General features: G+C 40.7%; 1 protein-coding gene across 1 annotated transcript; it reads left to right on the top strand.

Moving 5' to 3' along the window:
* TBPL2 (TATA-box binding protein like 2) lies at positions 1 to 23,971 on the top strand. The gene is made up of 7 exons (XM_024568514.3): positions 1 to 54; positions 2,195 to 2,652; positions 3,249 to 3,336; positions 5,576 to 5,667; positions 11,012 to 11,179; positions 14,921 to 15,015; positions 23,806 to 23,971. Exons 1-7 carry the CDS (start codon positions 1 to 3, stop codon positions 23,880 to 23,882), a joined length of 1,032 nt encoding a protein of 343 aa, XP_024424282.2. The 3' UTR covers positions 23,883 to 23,971.
* The last annotated feature ends 967 nt before the right edge of the window (positions 23,972 to 24,938 follow it).

Genomic DNA, 24,938 nt, shown 5'->3' with positions numbered 1-24,938 from the left:
ATGGAGGACGAAGAGACGTACCTGGAGCTCTACCTGGACCAGTGCGCCGCCCAGGTGAGCCTGGAGGCTGCCGCACTGTCCCAGAGTCAGAGTCAGCGCCCCGCTCTATTGCTTGAGCGCCGAGTCCTGCGCTGTAAGGGCTTTGATTGCTTTATCGCATAAAATTCCTAAGATGTGGGCTTGATTAGCTCCATCTTTCACCAGAAAAATAGAAGTTTCGAGAGGTGAAATCACTTGCCTAAGGTTGCAAACCAGACCTTGAACCTAGTCTAGGGTGAATCCAAAATGTGAATTGGAAGCATCTGTGGCTTCTTTCAACTTGTGATTCTTAAGTGTCATTTCATTTAATTTTTAAAATCTTTAGAGTCAAGTATTGTAGACAAGAGAGGAAGGAGTCTTCAAAGGTACAAAAGCCAGAGAGCCACTTAATGCGAAATGGGGTGGGGGGATTGCGGTGAAGGGAGGATTTTTAAATACACGATGATGGGGGCTGAGGCAGAGATAGGGACGCCCCATAGCCTGTAACGCAGCAAAGGAAAGCCCACGCAGCAGAGGTTCTGGGAAAGACGAGTAAGTGATGGTTCTGCAAAAACCGTTCAACAAAAAGTTTCTTCAGTTACAAGGTCGAGGGCGCAGCGCACACGCTATCAGTACATTCTCTGAGGTGTGCTCCCACGGGCAAACTCAAGGTTCCATTGCCGTAAAACGCCCCCCTTCGATATCTTGTTGCCACTGCCTTAAATTCCTTGTTTTACTCCTTATTTATAAAAATGTGTTTTTATTTTTATGAATTTATTGGCATGACACTGGTTAATAACACTGTATAGGTTTCAGGTGCACAGATCCGCAACGTATGTGTGTGTTGTATTGTGTGCTCACCGCTCCAGGTCAAGTCTCCGTCCGCCACCTTTTTAAATTCCTTGTTGAAGTTTAGCTTCCTCGGGTGAGAGTTTTGCCCCCTGCTAAAATGCCCCAGTGGGAGAAAGGAGGGGAGACGCTGACCATTGCAGGTGTGGGACTTTGGTGTAAATTGGCTGTTGAGATCCTTTCCCGCCCCGACGGGAGAGATGAAGGAAAACAACCGAGAGAAGTAAGGGCCAGCGTCCCCAGTCCCCAGCTCACTTTTACCGGGGGCCAATCTGTGGGGTGGGGGCTACTTACACAATTTAAAATGAAATACGTTTAAAAATCATACTTCAAGAGAATGACTGCGTGCTTCTGAGTGTTTTCTTTGATAGTCAGTCACCCCTGGCGTCTGCTGGGCTTGTAGTACCCCAGCAACTCAGTAGGATCTGGCCAGACACCGTTATCTTGGCTGAGGTGGCTTTGTCACCAAGGAGATGCAAAGAGACAAGAGGCATTCCTCGCTATTCAGTTGTCAGAAGTAAGAGCTAAGGGTTAGGCTACCCTGCAAGCAGTGCTCAAAGTCTAGAACCTCGGCCTGCAACTTCGGCAAAGCAGGTGGTAATATATGCATCAAGGTAATCAATTTTTTCCATAGAAACTCCATGAATTCACAGTCGCTGTTTCCCTCAGTTACACACCTCATTTCCTCAGTTGATACTAATGGAAATTGAGCAGCCTTTCCTGGACTGAAAATACAATATATTGATTTAAACTATCCTTGCCATTTAAATTTCAATCACTTTTTCCTATTACAAATTTACATAACTAGAACCTTTTATCTGTCCTTTGCCTAGAAGGAGTAACAGTGATTCCCCAGTGGAGTCTTGATTAGCACGCAAGCTGTATCTTAAAACTTCCTTCACTTATTGTTCTTCTATATAAAGTATGAATGTAAAACGCTAAAAAAGTCTTTAAATCAACTAAAGTTTACAATTAATTTAAGGAGTAGAGTAATTCTGTTCTCTTCAAACTATACATAATTTAGAGCATGGTTGCTTTTATTACAAAATTGGATACAGAGTGGCAACTTACTACAGATCTAACTAGAGTTGGACAAGCAGTTTATACAACATGCTTTTTCTGGATGTTAAATACTTCTCTGCTTCTATTAAGTGTGCTGCGACACTATAACAGAATACTTTGCGGGGAAAGACAGAGCACGGGTATCAGCTGTATTGAACTGCCTCTCATCCTGGACACGTTGTCTGCTGGCCATGGTGCTACCCCATTGGTGTGACACACTGTTCTGTTTGTTGTGTTTTGTCTGTCTGTTTTGGGAACGGCTTAGGATGACCTCGCCCCGCCTGGGCTGCCCCTGCTGAGCCCACTTGCACCTTATGATGTCTACATATCTAATTCATCCAATCCAGAGGCTGTGTTTAATTCACATCTTGAAGAAGTCAAAGAAACATCTGGTGGTTTCTCACCTGTGGATCTTAGCTTCCTACCAGATGAACTTACCCAAGAAAATAAAGACCAGACTGTCACTAGAAGCAAGCATGAAACTGAAGAAAATTATAAAGCTCAAAGTCAGCAAAGTAGGCTGCCATTATCTAGCAAACAGAAAGCTGGCCTGGGCTTAAACAGCAGCGGTTCATCAAGTTCCCACTCACTTCTGCCCCCTGGTGACGCTGACTCAGTCCAGCCCTCTCTGCAGAAACCAAACTCCTTGCCTCTGGCGTCCATAACTCCTATGACTCCGATGACCCCTGTTTCAGAATGCTCTGAAATTGTGCCTCAACTACAGTAAGTTGTTTGTTGGGGGGTTCAGATGTGTGATGCCTCTGGGTACACATTTTATATTTCTGAATGTGATGACAACTAATTTCAGGATAATAGTGTAGGGAAGAGAATTTCAGATTTTATTATTCTTGGTTTTGTCAGTTCTTACTAGACTGTGGCTTTGGACAGTTTGGTTTTCTATAAAATGAAGCCCCAATTCAAGAGTATATACATTTTCGAAAGATTGTATTTATCCTAAGGCAATGTAGTTGCTGAAAATTGTGGTTGGAGTTGGTTAAACACAAAAAATACGAAGATGTAAAAGTGAATTCAACTTGCAAATTGATTTGGGATTGTATTTGTGATTTTGAGGCATAGTTTTGAAAAAGATTTAGAATTCAATTTTAGTCAGCCAGTCATACAATTTTTGGAAAAGCTACTTTATGTCATCACTTTACTTTGGGAGTTTTACATTTTACTAGGGACCATGTCACTGTGTATTTCAGATTTAGAATAATTCTCCCTCTACAAAGTCACTAATATATAACCTATGAAATGAGGAAGTTAGTTTTAATTCTTTTTATGTCTGATCTAATTTTTAAGTTGACTTATTTTTTTAGGAATATAGTTTCTACTGCAAACCTGGCCTGTAAATTGGATTTGAAGAAAATAGCTTTACAGGCAAAGAACGCAGAATATAACCCGAAGGTGAGCCTTCTCAGTATCCCTTCAACACTTAGCTCCCATTTATATTTACTACCAATGTATTCCTTTTTTTTTTTAAAGAACAAATTTATGAGCAAACAGCCGTTAGCAACTCAAAAGTTGAATTGTCTCATTCTCTGTTCTGAAGTTCTAAAAAATAATCTCCTTCTCTATCCTGAATAAAGCAGTAATTGAGCAGGTCCTAAAGGTTAAGATCTGTCTCTTTTCATTCAAAAACTTTTTTCAGTGTGACTATTTTCAGCCTTACTATGGGGTGCTTTCTTAAAATGCTATCATATTCTGGAAATAATTTTTTCTAAATGTTGTCCACCTAGCCATCATGTCTGTATTTTTCAGTTATGATTTCTCTTCTTTGAGGAAGCTAAATTGTTTAAAGTGTAAAGTTCAAGCTTCCACTTAACTAATGTAAGATTCAAGGAGTTTTTTCCCCTCAAAGTTTATTTTTTTTAAGACTTTATTTATTTATTTTTAGAGAGAGGGGAAGGGAGAGAGAAAGAGAAGAGAAACATTGATCAGTTGCCTCTTGCATACCCCCAACCAGGGACCTGGCTTGTATCCCAGGCATGTGCTCTCACTGGGAATCGAATTTACGACCTTTTTTTTTGGTTCACAGGCTGGCATTTAATCCACTGAGCCACACCACCCAGCGATCCCCTAAAAGTTTAATAAAATCTATCCTTTCTTGTGTCTTGCTAAGGCAAGGCATCCCATTTTCAATGGTCTATTTGCCCAGGAAATGGATTTGTTAATTCGATCAACATTTAATGATTTGGCAGCCTCTGTACTTAACACACAGATGAGTAAGACCTGGTCCCTACTGGGAAAAAGTCCACTACCTTGGGTGCTAGAGGATTTATGGAGTTAGATGAAAAAGACCATGTTAGGAGGGACCCGGAAGACCTTGCCAGCATCAATTCTTTATAAATTATTTGACTTTGCTGTGTTACTGTCACTGCTGACATCTGAATCCAAATGTTACCCAAATGCAATATAGCTTTTCTTTTTATATTTCATACATCTGGCTACGATGAGGGTAGAAACACAGTGAGATTCTTATAGCCGCCACAATAATTGCCCACACTATTGAGCAATTAGCTTTTTAAGCATATTTTATTCTCTACCATCCTCAGCTCTCCCCTCATTTTATTTCAGGGTATATATATAGGACCTGTCCAAACTTGGACTGGACAGCCAAAGAAATTATCTTGGCAAGTGCCATAAGAATGTAAGAAAATGAATACTGGGTGCGAGTGCCATCTTTTTAGTAAACACCTGGAAATCATTAATAGGACTTGATCAACTCTGTGTGGTTCTGACTAAGAGTTCTCTTACTGACTGCTAACACTTCAAATCCGAACTTGCCAGCCCCACCTTGGTCCTGTAGAGTAGCTCCGACCCGTAGAACTTGGAATCTTGCAGAGTACCCAGGCTAGTTCCCTTCCCAACTTAATGGGGAGAGGGGGAGAAAGAGGGAAGGTCATGCCGATGTAGGACCAGCAGGAAGAGCGGGTCATTGAGTGACATGTCAGTATAGCAGGCCAGTGGCTGTCAGCATCATCACCACCCAGAGGGCTTGTCTGTGCTGCTGGTCTGTGGCCCACACTTGAAGATCTACTACAGCAGGCAAGCACCTGACAAATGAACTTTTCATCATTCATTTTCAGCATCCCTAACTATATATATTTTTTTTCTCCCTCTCTTTTATGTTTTGGCTGCTTTTTAGTACATTCTAGAGTCTGGGCAGTCTGTAACATTCCTTGTATTTTCTCCAAAGATTCTTTGAAAGAAAAAGGGAGTATTTCAAAGTAAAAAGCAGAGTCTGATTCGTAGTGGTTTTCAATCTCACCTTTAACGTTGCCTGTGAAAGTTAAGTAACCACTTAGTCCCTGTGCACTAAGTGGGAATAACGATGGGCTGACCGGATCCTGTTGTGAGGGTAAACGAGAGAAAACCAGTACAGCTCTTCGAATAGGGCCTGACACATATCGGGCACTCAAATTTTAGCTTTCCTGTTGTTATTCTTACCTGTTTTTTTCTAAGTACATTTTAGAATCGTTTTTGTTATTCAATCTTAATGTGGGCAGAAGAGACCCAGACATTGTTTAGTTTTCCCATCCAGACTCAGTTTATTCAAGATGGTTTTCACGTCCAGCTCAGCTTCTCAACTAAGATAGTGTTAACTCTAGCAGAGGCTAATTGTCCTTTTGGCTTCTGTGTACAGAGGTTTGCTGCTGTCATAATGAGGATCCGCGAGCCCAGGACAACAGCCCTCATATTCAGCTCGGGGAAAATGGTCTGCACAGGAGCCAAAAGGTATGAGGAACAACCTCCCACCCCTACCAGACGAAGAGTCCAGTATGCAAAGCCAGGAAGGACTGCATTAATGTTCCAAAACACATAGAGAAGCAAAATACTTGGCTGAAGAGTTAAGTTCATGAAATGCCAGATTTGGGGTTAAAAACATTCAGCCTCACAATACTGACTTAAAACACACTTTCCAGTCCCTTCTGTTAAAGTGAGGGGGCTTCACTAGGCTGTTAAAACTTGTTTTTAAGGTGCATTAAAAGGGAAATAAGCAACCACAGTGATAAAGTCCATTACACACTGGGGGTATAGTTCTTATGTATTTCCCACATTGCGATAAACGGATAGAACTTTTTAAAGGACGGAAATTAGACATGTCTTGACCATTAGCTTGAGCATTAGCCCAGGAGGCATCCCTTAAAAGGCTCCTCTTTCCTGGATCTCACGCAGAGGAAGCCCTGTGCTGCTGTGCTAATGCAGAGCCTTTCACCCTGAAACTGGCGCAGGGAGCTGCTCTTCCTCCTGAGGACTGAAGATGAGTGGTAGCAAAGTGTCCCCCTGGGAAGCTGTGCCAATGTCCCCTCATTCTAGAGATGCACTGAGCGTTCATTTTCTCCAGTGAAAATGGGGTGTTCATATGTTTTCTATTTTCCAAATTAATTGGCAAAAGCTATGTTGCTTTATTGCATTTCTTTGATTTACTAGTGGGGCTAATTTTCCGTAAGCATATAAACTGACTATTGTGTCTTCTGACCAACATTCTATGAAGATATTTGTCTTTTGCCCAATAGTCTGTGAAGACATTGAAGTATTTTCACCATTTTATACTGTAAATATTTCCCCAGAATAAAGTTTATGGTGTCTTGTAAAATGGGTTTTCTTTTAAAAAACACAATTTAAATTTTTTTGTGTATAGTCAGTCAGTCTTTCCAATTTCTTTCTTTATATTTTCAATGTTTGGCTTCATGCTTAGGAAGGCATTCCCCATGCACAACATTATATAAATATTGACCTCCATATATTTTTCTGGCCCTTTTCAGGTCCTGCTTTGTCCTGAGGAAGAAAAGTTGATGTTTTGATTCCTCTAGAGTTTTCTCTAAATGACAATATTCTATATCTGTTCTGCCCAATGTGGCAGCCCCTAGTCACATGTGCCTATTGAACACTTGAAAGGTAGTTAATAAAATAGAAGAACTGAAATTTTAAATTGTATTTTATTGATTATGCTGTTACTGTTGTCCTGATTTTTTCCCCCTTTCCTCCCCTCCACCCAGCACCCCCCACTCCCTCAGGCAATACTGCTACCCTTGTTCACATCCATAAGTCATGCGTGTAAGTTCTTTGGCTACTCCCTTTCCCATACTGTACTTTACATCCCCAGGGCCATTCTGTAACTACCAATTTATACTTCTTAATCCTATCACCTCACCCATTCTCCCACAGTCTCCCGAATCTCTTTATCTTGAACCTTTGGCATTTTAATTATGATGTATCTTGGGGTGGGTCTCTTTGATTCCATCTTGTTTGGGACTCTCTGTGCTTCCTGGACTTGCATGTCTATTTCCTTCACCAAATTAGGGAAGTTTTCTTTCATTATTTTTTCAAATAGATTTCCAATTTCTTGCTCTTTCTCTTTTCCTTCTGGCACCCCTATGAGGCGAATATTGGATTGCTTAACATTGTTCCACAGGTTGCTTACACTATCCTCATTTTTTTGGATTCTCTTTTCTTCTTCTTGTTCTGATTGGTTGTTTTTTGCTTCCTTATGTTTCAAATCATTGATCTGATTCTCAGCTTCATGCACTATACTGTTGTTGCCCTATAAATTGTTCTTCATTTCAATTAGTGTATCCTTGTTTCTGACTGGAACTTTTTATGCTGTTAAGGTCCTCACTAAGTTCCTTGAGCATCCTTATAACCAGTGTTTTGAACTCTGCATCTGATAGAGTGCTTATCTCCATTTCATTTAGATCTTTTCCTGGAGTTTTGACCTGTTCTTTCATTTGGGCCATGTTTCTTTGTCTCCTCATTTTGGCAGCCTCCCTGTGTTTGTTTCTACATTTCTAGATAGAGCTGCTCTGACTCTGTTTCTTGGTAGTGTGGCCTAATGTAGTAGGTGTCCTGTAGGGTTCAGTGGCACAGCCTCCCCTATCACCCAAGCTGGGTACTTGAGGTGTACCCTATATGTGGGCTGAGTACACCCTCTTCTTGTAGTTGAGCCTTGGTTGCTGTTGGCAGATCAATGGGAGGGATTTACCCAGGCCAGTCAGCTGTAAGGATCAGCTGTGACCACTGACCACCACCCTCTGCTCTCTGTGGAGGATCAGCTGTGCAGGGTGGTGGTGCTCTGACATGGTCTGTAGCTGTCCACTGAGTGGATTGGCCCTGGGGTTTCCTGAGTGGTGCAGGAGAAGATCGATCAGTCCCTACCTGTATTTTGCCCTGGGCTACCCTGCTTGAATTATACAGTAATCTGAGATGGCTGCTACTTGTGCTGGGTTTGGAGATTCCCAGGCAAAGCTAAACTGTTAATCTAGGCTGCTAGATCTGGGCCTGGGGCTCACTGAGGCCTGCTGCTTGTTTGAGAGGACTTAGAAAGTTGTGAAGCATGAGCCAAGACCAGGCATTCATATGGAAAAGCAGATTGGGTGAGCCGGTAATTTGGGTGGGGCGAGTCTCTGAGGACTTCTAAGATAGGGTCAAACAGTGTTAGCCAGGTTGATGGAACCTTAGAGGCACCAGTCTGCTGGCTCAGTCTGGACGGATGTGGTTTCTGGAATTCTGTAGTTGTCAGACTTCCATTCAACTCAATGTCTGTCAGTTCTGAGAGATGGTGGCTCTATATTTTAGTTGTAATTTTGTTGTGGTTGTGTGAAGAAGCAAGCCATGTCTGCTCATGCCACCATCTTGACTGGAAGTGGAACTGAATTTTTAATTTAATTTTAATCAATTTAAGTTTAAATAGCCACATTTAGCCAGTGCCTACCATACTGGGCAGAGCAGGTCTAGAGTTTTATTTCATGGTAAGATAAATAATTTTTTTGAGTGGCCAGACAGTGCCCCAATACATTTTTTGAAGATCCATTCTTACTCCATCCTTCTCACCTCCACCTGTTTTTACAAATGAAGAGTTTTACATGTGTTTGAGTAAGTTTCTAGGCTTTTTCTTCTGTTGCACTGTATATTTTTTGACCTAGAAATCCCCATTGTTAAGTCATTAATGGACAACTCTGCAAGATATCTGCAAGGATGTTCATTTCAGCATTGTTTAGAACAGGGTAGAAACAAATTAAACACGTAGTTATAGAGGTTTGATTAAATCGTAGGACAAAATTGTATTTAGCCATTAAATGCACGCAGGTATATCAAGTTGGAAGGATGGTCACATCAGGTTAAGTCTGGGGATGGAAGAGCAGGCAACTAAATTGTAGGTTTATTATCCAACTTGCATTTTAAAATATGCTCACATTACACACACATCCAGGAGTATCTCTTCCTACCTGAATTTATTTGGTTCCTAACATCTGATAGTGAAAGGTTGGATAGTGAATTCAGATAAAGAAACATTGTTACCCAAATCTCCAGGTTCTCAAATTTCAGATAGAGAGTTGTGAACATTTGGTAAGTATAAGAGATATCAGAATTACCTCCACAAATTTACCAAACCTATTCTCTTTGGTTATAATAACCAGAGTTTGCATAGTGAGGGATACCTGTGTTTGTGCAGGAAAAGTGCAGAAGGGTCAAATTTATCAGTGGTTTTCACCACTGGCTGTGACAGTTCAAGGTTCTTACTCTATTTTATAATGTTTGTACAATAACATGTATGTAGTCTGTTAGTTTTTTGAGCAAAAACTTGAGCAATATGTGATATTCACGACTAATATCCCAGGAAACTACAGGGCTATGCAAACTCCTGAAATTTGATCTTAGTACATGGGAATGAGATTAGCACATGGGAAATGTAGTAGTAGGTCAATTAGGTGAAATGTAGTTTTTCAAAATGGAAACATTGTGTTTCACTGCTAACTTGGGGACATGGCCTTGCTAGGGACATTTCAGGAGTTAGAGATGGGTGAGGAGAACCACCGTGAAATGTGAAAGATCCAGCAAACACGTTCAGTCTGGCCTCCCTTTCAGGCACTTCTGATTTTCAGCTGAAAGATGGGGCAGATCCATAACAGAGGGTAGCGTTAATCAGGGGTGTCCAACCTGTGGCCTGCGGGCCGCAGGCAGCCCAGGATGGCTGTGAATACGGCCCAACACAAAATTGTAAATTTACTTAAAACGTTGTGAGATTTCTTTTGTGATTATGTGTCACGGTGTATTTAATGTGTGGCCCAAGACAACTCTTCTTCTTCCAGTGTGGCCCACAGATGCCAACTACTCGGACACCCCTCGACACAGTGCACCCTCTGGGTGTGACCCCTGCTTGGCAAGCCCTGCTACTCACTGTTTTGTTTGGATAGGGACCAATGGAAACTGCCCAATGGAAACTACAAGCGCAGGTCTCAGGATCTCACATTCTCTGACCTGGATTTAGGCTCGGAGCAGGGCAAACACTTCGGACAGAGCCACCAAGTTGCATGAATTTATTTCTTTCTCATATTGGATGTGAATTGAGTGACAATTGTGTGAGAAAGCCTGAGCAAAATGGGTCAGATTTTGAGGTATTTTCACGTTTTTCTTAATATCTAATTGGCCCCATAAAGACCCAAGTCCTGACATCATGTCTGTGCCATTCCATCGGCACACATCTTCCTCATGCTGGTTTTGTTTACATGCAAAGTGTCCTTATTTTTGTTGCCATTGTTTCCATCTAAATGACACACACTTTTAGAGCAGATGGATGGCTCCGAAGCTTTAGTGAGCATCACCATCCCTGGAGGGTTCGGTAAAACATGGGTTGCTGGGCCCCGCCCCCAGAGTGTCTGTGTGTCTGAGGTGGGCCCTGGGACTCTGCATTTCTAACAAGTTCCCAGGTGGCGGTGCTGCTGCTGGTCTGAGGATACACTTTGGGAACCAGTGGAATAGTTAACTTATTTAAAAGCACTTACAACAAGTAAAAACAAAAATCTTACATGTGATAAATGACAAATTAAGACAAAAATCTGGTTATGATTCAGTTCAACTGTACGTTGCACCATACCTTTTACTAGATGCAAGGGACAAGAGTCGAGGACGTAGGGCCTCGTCCTGCAAGTCTACAGGGTCACAGTATACTCGAACACTGAAAGAGAAACATGGTACAAGTGGTGGAAATGCAACCAGAGGAGTGTGTGAAAATAGCCAGAGTCCTATGGAGGATGTGATGATTAGTCATCTTTAAACACATTTATTTGCCCCTCCCCAGTGAGGAGCAGTCTCGACTTGCAGCAAGAAAATATGCCCGGGTGGTGCAGAAGCTTGGGTTCCCTGCCAGATTCCTGGATTTTAAAATTCAGAACATGGTCGGAAGCTGTGATGTGAGATTTCCCATCAGGCTGGAAGGTTTGGTGCTAACCCATCAGCAGTTCAGTAGGTATGATTTTTATGTAACTTAAGTTTGTGTTCACCAACACATGTTAAAGTTGTATTATGCTTTTACAATGCATCTTTTAGAGGAAATACAATATTTTTGGTAAAGGCACAATACGTGAAAGGGCTAAGATGCTATGACTAAGTCCTGGTTACCATATAGGTCCAGTCTTTTCGAGTAATGGTTCTTATGTTGACTAGTAATCATCTGGATGGCTTATTAAAACCCATTCCTTGGGGACAACTGTAATTGAACAACAATAATAATGAAAAAAACCGCCACATTCCTGCCTGGGCTGTAGCAGCAGAGATTTTGCTTGAATCTGCAGTGCCAACAAGCACACAGGCGATGCCAGTGCTGCTGGGCAGTGGCCCGCACAGTGACACCCACTGACGTGTAGCTTTCTAAAACAGTTCATCTGACTTGGGGGTGATGGCAATGGAGGGAAGACAAGGGGTGCGCGATGGGGTAGGCAAGTCAGAGGGACTGGCAGCCGGTGAGGAGAGAAAGGGTTGGAGAGAAGGTGAATCCCATCTAGTTTTCAGCCCTTTGGGTTGTCTGAGGGTGTTCCTTGTGCATGTGTAGCTGTAGTCCAGCAGTTTCTTCTTTAGTGTACTCACATTCCCAGGGGAGTATCTCCAGCCTGCCTGGCTGCTTTAAATGTTACTTTCCATCTCAACAGCAAATGCTGCTGCTGCTGCTGGGGCTGCTCCTCCTCCTCCTCCTCCTCCTGTCCCCGTCCCTCTTCCACCTGCCCCTCCCTCCTTCAGCTACTTTGGAGCTTCTCCCATCCATCTGAGAGGAGAGTGATGGAGGTTGATGATCAACTCCAAATCTCACCGCCCCTTGGGATATACTCTTGGCCAGGGTACTTGAACTGGCTTAGAATCACAAATGCTCTAGATCTGGCTTGAACTTGAGTCCTTTCACTCTGTCGCTTTTCCTTCTCTTTGCCTTTGAGCACTCATTCTGTTCCTGGAGGATGGGGATCATAAAGCTGTGCTTTCTCTAACATTTGTTAATTTTCTTTTGAGACACCTGAACAGAAGTTAAAAATTGCATTGTTTTCCCCTAACATTTAAAAAATTTTAGTTCATTCTGAGATTTAGCTTTTATAATATTCTTTAGGCAATGTTTATTTTCCCCTTGACTGTATTTTCTTTTTTTCTCTGCATCAAATTTTTTCAATGTATGCTTGTTGAGTACCTATGATGGTATCCACTGAGTTCCCTGGGAAGCCCTCCACGCAAGACATATTGCCTCTTTCGGTATCTTTTTCTTTCTTCAATCTTGTGATAATTTGTAGGTTCATAGTAAAATCTTCATTTTTAAGAGTTTCTTTACACATAAGCCATCTTATCTTCCAGATTCCCAACCATGGGCCTCCTGGCTGTCTGTCTAAACCAACTTTTTTAAACATGGGAAAGATCTCTGCCTGAGTTCTAGTTAGATTTGGCATCCCCCTTTCTGGCCAGTTAGGGCTCTAAAATGACGCGTGCGATTCCTCCCGAGTTTCATCTCATCTCGGTTTCACCAACATTGCAGATCAGATTTCAGTCTAGAGCAGGAGCAGCCCTTGTCGCGACCGCTACCTTCTGAAAGATAACAGGGTGAGAGGAGAGTTCACCAGGTGCACTGCTTTTAGCCACTTGGAGGGGGCCTGTCACTGTCTGTCTTCCTTCTGAGCCAGTTTCACGATCTCATCCATTTTTTAACATTTTAATTTGGCAAGGAAGCTTGCTTTGCATTCCCACAGCTACCTCCTTCTAGTCTCATTCTTGCCTCTCCCAAGGGCTCTCCATCGAGCCTCCATCCTCAGGTCACAGATGACAACTCCAGTGTGTGTGTTCATGACATCGTGGCACACGTCAGCTCTGATGATCAGGTCAAGTTTGCCTTATGCTACAGCCTCAAGTTCACTGGGTTTCCCAGGTTCTACACATTTGTATTTACCAGTATTTGATAACACTGGAATCTTCTCCATCAATCTCCCTATGCTGTAACTGTTTTCCATTCTCCCTGAGCACTTTTCTCCCTTCTCTTTAACTTTAAAGTCAAAGGTATCCTGATAATAAATGTTTCTTAAATGAGTGAAATCTAGGTGGCTATTATGGAGAAGATGCTGCAGTGACAGTGACAATCAATACAGCATGGTCCCTTGTCCTCATGGAGCTCACTGTCTGATGGGGAAGACACACTAACCAAAGACAATAATGAGATAGGGTACCTATGAAGGATGAACTCCCTCCCCGCCTTGGCGTGCTTTGGTACCACCAAACGGGATCATGACATTGGGGAAGCGGGGAGCTCAAGGAACACTTCTCAAGGGAAGTGACATTTAAGCTGAGACTTGAACAATACGTCAAATCTGGCTTGGCCAAGAGATTGGCAGGTGTTTGTTATGCTCAGTCCTTAGGAAGTGTTCTCCATCCCTAACCAAAACCTCTTTTTTTCTTTTTTCTACCTCATCCTTCTTTTAAAGTGAAGGCTTTAAGTAAAGTGAAGTAAGTGTTTAATCAGGAGATTATTTGGCTGGCACCTTAAAACCATGGTTCTGAAAGCCAAATGCAGTTCGCCATCATTTACATACTTTCATGTTCTCTTTTCCCTCTTAGAGTGCTAGGATTCAGCTGGAAAGTCAAATGGAAACATCCTGTCCGTGCCCCCAGCCTCACTTTCTTGGCTCAAACCCTGTAGTTCCCATGGGGTTTGCCGAGGCTCCCTCTGGTCTCATTGTCTCCCGGGTGTGGGGGAGTGGTTAGTGGGTAGAAGTCTCGACAGGCATTCTGCAGTCAGGTAGGGTGATGTCTAGGGCCACCCACAGCAACCTCCACATACCTCAGAAAGGTAGCCACTGTGATGTCCCTTTCTGGTGTCAATCAGGTTTCACAACCTCTATTGTTTGGGTCTTTACAGAATGGAATGGAGTTTTTCATGTCGTCTGGACTCACTCCTTAAGTGCAATGATCCGTGTATATGCTAGTGTTCCAATTCTCAAATATCTTCTTTCTCTTCTATCTGTTCTCCATTAGACACTGTTTGGAGAATAGTTTTACTTTATCACTCTCTCTTGCTGATTTCTGTTCTGTGGCCTCCTCAAGCTTTTCCAGTTGTCTCCCCTTTTCTTTATGCCGGAGTGTGGAGAAGCAGTTCTCAGCCCCACCATCCTCTTCTCTGTGGAGCAACCAGCTTACTATGTAGCAGTAAATAAGAGTGAGGTACTGTAAATAGGAACAAAGCCTGAATTTTTTAAACTTGGGATAGTTTAATTTTCTTTCTTATTCAGTACCTGTCCAAAGACAAATAACAGTGGTTCTATCTGCTAAAGTTTTTAGGCTCTATCTACTAAAAATGATAACTTTATCAGTTTATAAATGCATACAAAATATACTCATTATTGGGGGAACTTGGAAAATCTAGAAAATGTGTCTATGAATTTTTACTGACTTTTTTTGAAAGATGGAACCAACAAGATCTTATGCTTTAAGTTAATTTCTAATAGCTTAGGATGACTTGCACTTGAAAAAAAAATCATGACCCAAAATGAATCCTGTTCTTGGCTGGCACAAGAAATTACCTAGGACACTGAAGACTACTTTTATCAAGATGGCCAAAAGGTTTTTGGCAAAAATAGCTTTTTAAATCTGCTTTAGTATGCAGCTTTAATATTTACTGGGTCTTAGATATCATAGGAAAATAGTTGGATAGTGCTGTTTTTAACCTTTTCCTTTTATATCTTAACAGTTATGAACCTGAACTATTTCCTGGCCTTATTTATAGAATGGTAAAACCACGAATTGTGCTGCTTATCTTTGTATCTGGAAAAGTTGTATTGACAGGTAAGTCCTAAAGTTATTTTCTGAATTCTGACTTTCACAAAATACAACAGCTATGTGTGTGCTTGGCTTTTTCTATTAAATAGGTTTATTCACCACTCTAGAAAGCACACCTGAAAAAAAAATGAAAACACAGAAAGGAATATAACTTCACCCATCAGTCCCAATACCCAAAACAATGTAACTTCTTCATGTTTTTTGTCATTTTGACATGTACATTCATCTTTACATCCTGCCTTTTTATTAACCATTGTAACGTATGTACCTTAACCCCTCCTTACACACTCTTTATAAAGGCTTTTAACGGTTGCACGGTGTTCTCCCAGAAAGGTCAGCAAACTTCCTTCTGTAAAGGGCCGGATACTAAACATCACAGGCTTGCGGGCCTTCGGGTCGCTGTGGCCACACCTGAACTCTGGCGTGGTGGGACCAAACTGGCTAAAGGCGTTACGAAAGGAAAGGGCTCTGAAATGTGAATTTATCATAATTCACATAATTTACGTGTCATGTAATATTCTTCTTTTTAAAAAAAATTTTCCCCAGCCATTTCGAATAAAAAACTCATCCTCAGCTCACAGGCTACACCGAAGCGGGCAGCAGACTGGACTGAGCCGGCAGGCTGCCCTCTCCTGCCCTCTGCCCTGACGTGCTGTTGCGTCGAACTTACTCTCCCACTGTCAGGTGTTTAAATGTTCCTTCTTCATTTGCTGCTTATAAACGGCACAGACATTGGCTATTTTCATGTGGAAAGAATTATTTTATTATTTTGGATGCTCAGAAATGGAAATTTGTCTAGGCTATGACCATTTTTAAGGTTCTCTACACAAATTACCAAATTGTTTTTGAAGAGATAGACAACACAGTTCTCAGATATCATATGTTCCTACTAGCAATGTATCTAAGTATCTTCTAAAAACCTGCAGCAGCATTCAAAACCAAAACCAAAACTTTTTTTTACAGGAAAAGTTTTCTGTAAAAAAGAAAACTTTTTTACACGTGGAAATTATCTCACTGTTTTAACCTCACTGGTAATCAGAAATAGAAATTAATTACTTTCGCTATATCCAACAAAGATCACTTTATCTTTTATAAATGACTTATTCCTTTTGTCCACTTAGTTTTTATTAATTCCTCCCCCAAGAATTTATATGAGTTTACCAAAACATTAAAGATAATTACTTTGTTATATTTGTGACTTTTTCCTGTTGAGTTACTTTTACATAAAGAAGAATTTTTTAAATTCTTGAAGTAAATAGTTGAGACTCCTTTTTCCATACCATTATACTGAAGTTTGCTATTTCTGTCTGACTTTTTACACATTTTACTCTTCTCTGCCAAAATGAATGCCAAGTTTATATGGCATGAGCCAAATTGATCTGCACGCTCCGTCCCAAAATAGCCAGCCAGCCATCTGAACGCTACATGTTCTTCCCTCCTTATTAATTTGCAATGTCTCCTTTTGACCTTTATTTTTATACATGGGTCTGTTCTCCAGTTCTGCCTTTGCTCCAGAATTATACTATGATGATCCTATGAAAACACCTGTGTGGTCTTCTGTGCACCTTCTTCCTTCCTCCTTGTCAGCTGAGATATGATAAATGCTCTTAGTGGTGTGGGGGCCGAGAGGATAGACTGTGCAGGCCAACCGTCTGCTGTGAATCCAGGCGTCACCATTTATTGGCTGTATGACCTTGGGTGAGTTTAAGTTCTCCACCCTGATTCCAACCTATGTAAAATGAAGGTGGCCATAGAAGCTACCTGCTAAGTGTCATGACGAGACAGAAACAGTGCCTGGCCTAGAAGAGCGTAGTGTAAACATTAGCTATTATTTCCTCCGTGAAAGCCCGCTCTCCTTGCTTTTTACCCTAGCGTTGAAGAAGACCGGGATTTTGCTGTGATGCCTTGCCCTGATGACAGGAATAGGAAGTCTAAAGAGGCTTTAGTAGAATGTTTCACGTTTACTTGTTTCCCTCCAGCAGAGAGCACTGAGAAGCTGGGTCTTTGTTACTGAGGGTCACTCTCAGTCAGCTAGATGTCAGTGGTCTGTGAAAATGAGTAGGTCGGAGAGCAGCATGAAAATGGCAAGACTGACTTGATTAGTGAGTAGGCCAGAGAGAGACCAGAATATCCCTGCCAATCGTCACTGGTAATCTCCCACTAATATTCTGTGAATCACATGTCTTTAGGAGTTTAATGCTGTTTTTCTCAATTTGTAAGATTTTGACGCATGTGTGTGTATATATATGTGTATATATGTATATATATGATATCACTTGGGAAAATAGGATGTGTAGTTATGACCTGGTATAAGAATAGAATTAGAAAATCCAAGTAGTATTGAAAATTGATATTTAATAAACTCTGAGTGCCTACCAGGTACACATACTGTTTTAGCTGCTGCGGCTATAAAAGCACACTCCCCGTCTGGCAGGAATCCAGCCCCAGTGAAGGAGACGGGCATAAACAAATTACATGGTACTGGCTCTTACAGAGCCAAATGATGAGCCATGTGTACTTGGACCAGCCATCCCAACGTCCCTAACCCTGAAGCACTGTACGTTCTTCCAGAGCAATGAAAATGGCTTAGATTTTGTACAATAAGGTTCGCAAAGGACTTCTTACAAATCTTCCCTCACTTAACCCTTTCTAACAACCCTTTGGGAAAGGTATTGTCCTTATTTTACAGGTAAGGAAGCTGAGACTCAGGAGGTAAACAACGTGCCTATGATTTCAGAGCTAGCTAGCGGTAGAGATGGCTTTTGAGCGCTTATCATTTGATCTCAAAGCCAGTTTTTTCTCCAGTGCACCAGCCACAGAATTTCCATCTCAGTCACCAAGCTTAGGGATGGTGTTTATCCCCCAAAGTGGTGGCCATTATAACCTGAAGGAAAGGACTGGTAAGTTTTGCTTAAAAGGCAAGGGTCATCTAGTTGGATTCTAGTGGTACAAACTGGGGTGTTTAATTATTGATTATTTATTTAAAGGAGTATGGGGTTAATTTAGGGTCCCTTAAAGTTTTTTTGCTATTTACATATTTTTCATGTATTTTTCAATTATCATTGACAAACAGTATTATTTTAGTTTCAGGTGTACCATATAGTCGTTAGACATTTACATACCTTAAAAAGTGATCACTCCCATAACTCTAGTGCCCATCTGGCACCACACATAGTTGTTACAGTATTACCGACTCTATTCCCTAGCTGTACTTCACATCCTCGTGACTGTTTTTTATAACTGGCAATTTGCACTTCTTAATTCATTTCACCTTTTTCACTTACCCCCCCCCCCGACACCCTCCCATCTGGCATCCATTAGTTTGCTTCTGTATCTATGAGTTTGTTTCTGTTCTGTTAGTTTGTTTTCTAGATTCCATATAAAGTAAAATCATGTGGTATTTGTCTCTCTGTGTCTGATTTATTTTACTCAGCATAATACCCCTAGGTCCATCCATGTTGCCTCAAATGGCAAGATTCCCTTCTTTTTTATGGCTGAGTAATATTCCATTGTATATATATGTACAACAGCTTCTTCATCCACTTACCTATTGATGGGCACTAAGGCTGCTTCCATACCTTGGCTGTTGTAAATAATGCTGCAATGAATATAGGGGTGCATATATCTTTTTGAATTAGTGTTTTAGATTTCTTCTGATAAATACCCAGAAGTGGAATTGCTGGGTCACATGGTTGTTCTAGTTTTAATTTTTTGAGGAATCTCCATGCTGTTTTCCATAGTGGCTTCACCAGCTTACAGTCCCACCAACAGTGCGCTAGGGTTCTCTTTTCTCCACATCCTTACCAACACATTGTTTGCTGATTTATTGATGATAGCCATTCTGACGAGCAGGTGGTAATATCTCATTATGGTTTTTATTTGCATTTCCCTAATGACTACTAATGTTGAGCATCTTGTCATGTGCCTGGTACCCATCTGTATGTCTTCTTTGTAGAAATGTCTATTTATGTCCTCTGTCCATTTTTTAATAGGATTGTTTGCTTTTTTTTTTTTTAATGTTGAGCTGAATGAGCTCTTTATATAGTTTGGCTATTTACCCCTTATTGCATATATTATTTGCAAATATTGCTCCCATTCAGTAGTTTGCCTTCTGGTTTTTGTTTTGTTTTATTTTGGTTTTTTGATGCCTATCATTATGTGTTTGTAACTCTTAGAACTCATATTTGACTAGACTCAGCAGTCGAAGCTCTCAGAGAGGACAACCTATGTCTCTTGGCAGTCTGTTCCTGGTGTTTTTCTTTGGCCTCCTTCATTCTCTTAGCCAAAAGTTGAGCATATTCTGCAGACTCTTCCTTATTTTTCTTAGGATGTTGTTTGCTCAGAGCAATAGGATGATGTTTGTGTTGCAGGATAGGGGCAGTGAAAAGACACTGAATCTTGGGTGCTTAGGTCTTAGGTTTCTTACCTTCTTTGTTCAGGGGCTTTCTCACAACATATTGGCAGATGTCTTCTTTAGAGAGGTTGAAAAGTTTGCCAATTCTGCTAGGATTTTTGGCCCCAGGCAATAAGGCACAGAAGTATAAGTGAGACCAGGAATATCTTCCCCCCACCCTTTTTTTTTTTTTTTTAACTATAACCAAGTGGAGAACACTGAGATTGGCTTCCACACTGCAGTCCTGAACAGAGTTGCCCTTTGTTTCTCCAACCCTCCTCGCTCCACAACAGGGTGCCCCTCGCTCAGCAGCAGGCAGGCATGCTTGATGGGGGAACCTTGTCTGTCATTCCCACACCCGATTCGAACCACATAACCCTTCCACTCTTCATCCAGAGTGTCGGCGGCAACCTCTGTGGTCATACGCTGCTCATTAAAGGCATGAAGTTTGCATTCATCACTCACTTCAATGAGTTTCTGGCAGCCAGTGGCTGGAAAAGAGATGTTCAGCTCCATCCTGAAGCCACTGACCACCTGCAAGGTGCCACGAAAAGGAGGGTTGCCATGTTGTTTTGGTGGTGGTTTCCTTTGTAGAGCCAAATTTTGTGGTTTCAGGTCTTACATTTAAGCATTTAATCCATCTTGAGTTTATTCTTATGTATGGTGTAAGAAAGTGGTCTGTACTCATTTTTTTATAGGTGTCTGTCCAGTCTTCCCAACACCATTAATTGAAGAGACTGTCTTTACCCCATGTATATTCTTGGTACTTTGTCATAGATTAATTGACCAGGTAGGTGTAGATTTATTTCTGGGTTCTCATACTGTTTCATTGATCTATGTGTCTGTTTTTATGCCAGTGCCATGCTATTTTGATTACTATAGCTTTGTGGTATAGTTTGATATCAAGCAGCACGAGACCTCCAACACTGATCTTTCTCAAGATTGCTGTGGCTATTCAGGGTCTTTGTGGTTCCATATAAATTTTAGGATTATTTGTCCTAATGCAGTAAAAAATGACATTGATATTTTGATAGGGATTGTATTGAATCTGTAGATTGCTTTGGGTTCCCTTAAAGTTTTGATGCCAGTAATTTCAGTGGAAATATTTGACTAGATTGACCAAATCTTCTCATTTTAATACCCAGTTACAAATCCTGACAATGTTTATTTGACAACTTTTGGTGTTAAAGAAGGAACACTGGATACATGAGTTCTTCTCCCATAGCTGCTACTCATTATTCAAGGAAACTTCAACATTTTGGGCCCCAGTATTCCTACACATGGAGTGAAAAGATTGTACTAGATCATCTCCCTAAAGCCCTTTGTGTCTAAAGGTTTCCTATGATATAAAATAATGATCACTCTCAATGCCTGGTCCCTCTTGGGAGACGGGTGTTTTTGCTCCCCCGGGGATACCAGAATGCTATAATCTGTGGGCTTTGCTCTTAGGTCTGACTTTTTTTTCTTTTAAGCATTATGATAAAACTGAGGTGCATAATTATCCAAAATTCTGGACCTAGACACTCTGTTCCTCAATGAAATGTAAAAAGGAACTTAGTTTTGGTATTTTTAGAGCATGGGGTGGGGAATGGAAGTGTGTTTGCTATACATAGGTCACTGTCCCCTAAAAGAAGTCTATTCCATTTAAATGTATTCAGAAGCCAAAAAAGTCCATCAAACCAGAGGCAAGGAGTTTTATGTACTGGTGTTTTATTTCTTCCCCAATTCACTCTTTGGTTTCTACAAAACCATTCTCTCTAGAAACTAAGATTTTATCTGAGACATATGGGGTTTCTTCTCCCCCAAAGATGCAGAGTGTCTGCCATCTATGTCAATAACTACCAATAACTACTCCTCCCTATCCCAAATCTTGGAGGGTGGAGACTCACAGACAGTAAATGCTTTGGCTTTTACTAAAAAGTAACTTCCCCCCCTATCTCTCAAATGTAATTTAAGATCATAAAGACTTATCTTTGATTCTTTAAAAACATTTAAAAATGTATTGAAGTAGAATTCACATAACATAAAATTAACCATCAAGTGGACAATGCAGTGGCATTTCGTGCATTCACAATATTGTGCAGCCGCCACCTCTGTCTAGTTCCGAAACATTGCCTTACTCCAAAGTAAAATCCCATATCATTAAGCAGTTTCTCCCCATTCCTACCTCCCACTATCCCCTGTAACCACCAATCTGCATGGTCTCTGGATTTATCTATTCTGGTTACTCCATACAAATGGAATCATACAGTATGCGACCTTTTGTGTCTGGCTGCTTTCAGTTAATTTGTAGGTCCATCTGCATTGTAGCATGTATCAGTACTTAATTCCTTTTTACAGATGAATAATATTCCATTGTGTATATATACCACTCAGGTTGTTTCCCTTCTTGGCTGTTTTGAATAGTGCTGCAATCAACAGAAGTCTACGTGTGTTATTTGAGTACCTGTTTTTAAGTTGGAGGGGAGATATACCCAGGAGTGGAATTGCCAGTTCATGTGGTAATTCTTATTTTACCTTTTCTGAGGAACCCCAGAATGGTTTTCTATAGTGGCTAAACCATTTTTACATTCCCATCGCAATGTCTGAGGGCCCCAAATTCTCCCTAGCCTTACCAATGTTTGCCATGTTCCACTTGTTTAATTACAGCTCATCTTTGGTTCTACATCCTGATTTCTACCCACTTCTCAAATCTGGTGATCCTCCTTTTGGTAATTCCCTGCGATTAGTCCTGTAATTAAACCGGATAACCACCTCTCAGAGGTTATTTCTGCTCTCTTACCGAGCCTCCCCTCTCTCTAACTTTGTAGCTCTCAAAGAAGCTTTTAGCAACTTAAGCTATTTTCCGTTCCTCTTCATTCAAAGTTTTTACATCCCTTTCTTAATCTCCTTGCCTCCTTCCCACAATAATATCAGAAAATAATTTCCTGATTAGCAGACAGCCCCATCTACATAAGTAATACCAAGCTGTAACCCTTACTTAGCGCACTGTGCCTGCATGGCTTTGAAGGTGGAAGTAGTCAGTGGTGGCTGTTGGTGGTGAGAGATGAGTAGGGACTGACTGGTATCTCTCAAGGGTGAGGACCATGTCTAATTCATGTTTTTATCCCTTTAACTCCTAGAGCAGTTTGTTATAATTAAAGATCTCTTGAAATTGAAGACTCTTAAGGGTTATAGTGGTATTGAGTTAGCCAAAAAGTCCATTTAGTTTTTCTGTAAAATAAAAGATACATTTTTAATTTCCACCAATAACTTTATTGATTTGGATATTTTGAGTATGTCGGCTATCTCCCACTATTTGCTTCCATTAGGTAGAGGACAGGTGTGCTGCTAAACATCTTCCAATGCATAAAACAGCCCCACAGCAAAGAATTATTTGGCTAAAGTGTCAATAGTACTTTGCAAACCACTTATGACACGTTCAATCAGTCACAGCACCTTCTTCATACACTGCCCAAATCTTCTCTTGCCTTTCAGTTGCATTTCTACCTTTCTTGAAATAAAGCATAATATACCGAAAATGTTGCCTATTTTCTTCCTATTCAATATTAACACAGCTGCACAAAAATTCACCAATTTTGTTTTTTTTTCAACATGCATGCTGATGTGACAGCTGTCACGGTGCAATCTAACAAAATTTTTTCAAATGAAGTTGAAGACAACTAAGCACTACTAGAGCCATCGTATGGAAAAAACTAAACAAACTTTGTGGCTAACGCAGTATAATTTTTCCCTCTAATAATCCTTTCCCATACACTGACATTTAAAACTTTAGCTGCAGTTTGTGTTAGTCAACATTAGGGAATCAAAATTTTAACTAGGGATGAATGGATCAAAGGATGAACGATCATTTAGCTGGTCGCTAAATGCCTACAGGTGCTGATGAAAGGTCATGGTCAGGGTTATATTCATTGCACACTTAGAAATAACATTCCATATTTCATACTGAGCCCTGTGTGGCTAAAGATGATCTGATATGCCCACACAGTGGAAGTACTAGAAAACTGCTGAGGGTGTGTGTTTGTGGACATGTGGATGTAATCGCCAAATTCTTTTGTCTTTACCAGGAATAAATGTCACTTCTCAGGTACACCTCAAGAGATGTCACCTTATTAAAAGTAATTGGAGATGACAATGACATTTTATTTAAGATTTTATTTTTATTTTTAGAGAGAGGGGAAGGGAGGGGGAAAGAGAGGGAGAGAAATATTGATTGGTTGACTTTCATGAAACCTGCAATCCAGGCATGTGCCCTGACTGGGAATTGAACCAGCAACCTTGAGCATTGCGGGACGATGCCCAACCGAGCCACACCAGTCAGGGCAACAATGAAATTTTAGGCTTAAGAAAAACTTGGAAATGTTCTTATATTAAAGATTATATAAACTTGGTTTTCTTTACAGGTGCCAAAGAACGTTCTGAGATCTATGAAGCATTTGAAAACATCTATCCTATTCTAAAGGGTTTTAAAAAAGCCTGAGTATATACTTCATCTTACAGTATATTGGTTTGAGTATGTGCATAAACTCAGCACAGAAACAGCTGGATTTTGCTACCTTTAACTGTAGATGTTCCATGCATATTTTGACTTTACTTATTAAAGGGTGATTCTATGTAACCATGCCTATGAAGAAAAGCTTGTATTTAAAATGACTTATACGTTATTTTTAAAACTGAACAAGTAAACTTATTTCAGAATGTGAGAGATTTAGGGCCTTGCTAGAATGATTTTGTAGCATCATGAACATTTAACATTCTGCTCTTGTTAAAGATGTAGTGCATAATGTGTCCTCTGGAAATGCGGTGTGATATAGAAATTGCAAATAACTGCATAAAATAGGTACTACCTATAATATCTAGGATAGAAATTAATGTGTCTGTTTTTTATCTTTTAAAATACTGAATTAGATGATTCCAGCTATTAGGTACAGGCACTGTGAAGGACCCCGTCAGAATACAAATGAAATATAAAAGTCTGAAACCTTAAGAAAAATCAAATTTTTAAAAAATGATCAGAGAAAGGTTTTTCTCTCACTTAAACATAAATCTTAAAACTTTCAGGAACCATTCAGGTTTAGTGTAAGCCGTATTTTAAAACAGTATGGGGAATTTTTGCTTTTTGTGTGCGCCTTTATAATCCTATGTAATCGTATTAAAACAGACCAGGTAAGACTAAGGGGGTGGAGCAAGGGGTTTAGATTCAAAACCTAATCAGTCTGTGGAATCATCAGCATTTTACCGAGCTGTGGAGGCTAATAAGGAGGGATGAGACTAACATGACTCATGGCCCCAAGTGGTAGTGATTATGTCTTTCACCAAGACGAGGAAACATTTGTGAGGAGGGAGAGTTCTGTTTCCAACATGCTGAGTTTATGGTGGCCACGGTACATCACTCGATGCCTAGCAGGCTGTTGTGAATCTTTAGGTATGAAACCTGGGAGGAAAGTCCCTGCTAGAGATAGAATTTAGGGCAGTAATCATCAATTGACAGCTTACCAAAACAATCTTTGAAAATCACTGGTCTAAGTAATTTGAC

Source organism: Desmodus rotundus, chromosome 7, assembly GCF_022682495.2.
Source record: "Desmodus rotundus isolate HL8 chromosome 7, HLdesRot8A.1, whole genome shotgun sequence".
Taxonomy (NCBI): Eukaryota; Metazoa; Chordata; class Mammalia; order Chiroptera; family Phyllostomidae; genus Desmodus; species Desmodus rotundus.
Note: the sequence above shows the minus strand (reverse complement) of the source record. Positions and strands in the feature narration are given on the sequence as shown.

Bases quoted from the DNA above. Each gene is read 5' to 3' on its own strand.
- TBPL2 (XM_024568514.3), top strand. From the start codon at position 1: ATGGAGGACGAAGAGACGTACCTGGAGCTCTACCTGGACCAGTGCGCC. The intron at 3,337-5,575 runs GTGAGCCTTCTC...TTCTGTGTACAG, and splicing joins ACGCAGAATATAACCCGAAG to AGGTTTGCTGCTGTCATAAT. The intron at 15,016-23,805 runs GTAAGTCCTAAA...TTTTCTTTACAG, and splicing joins TGGAAAAGTTGTATTGACAG to GTGCCAAAGAACGTTCTGAG.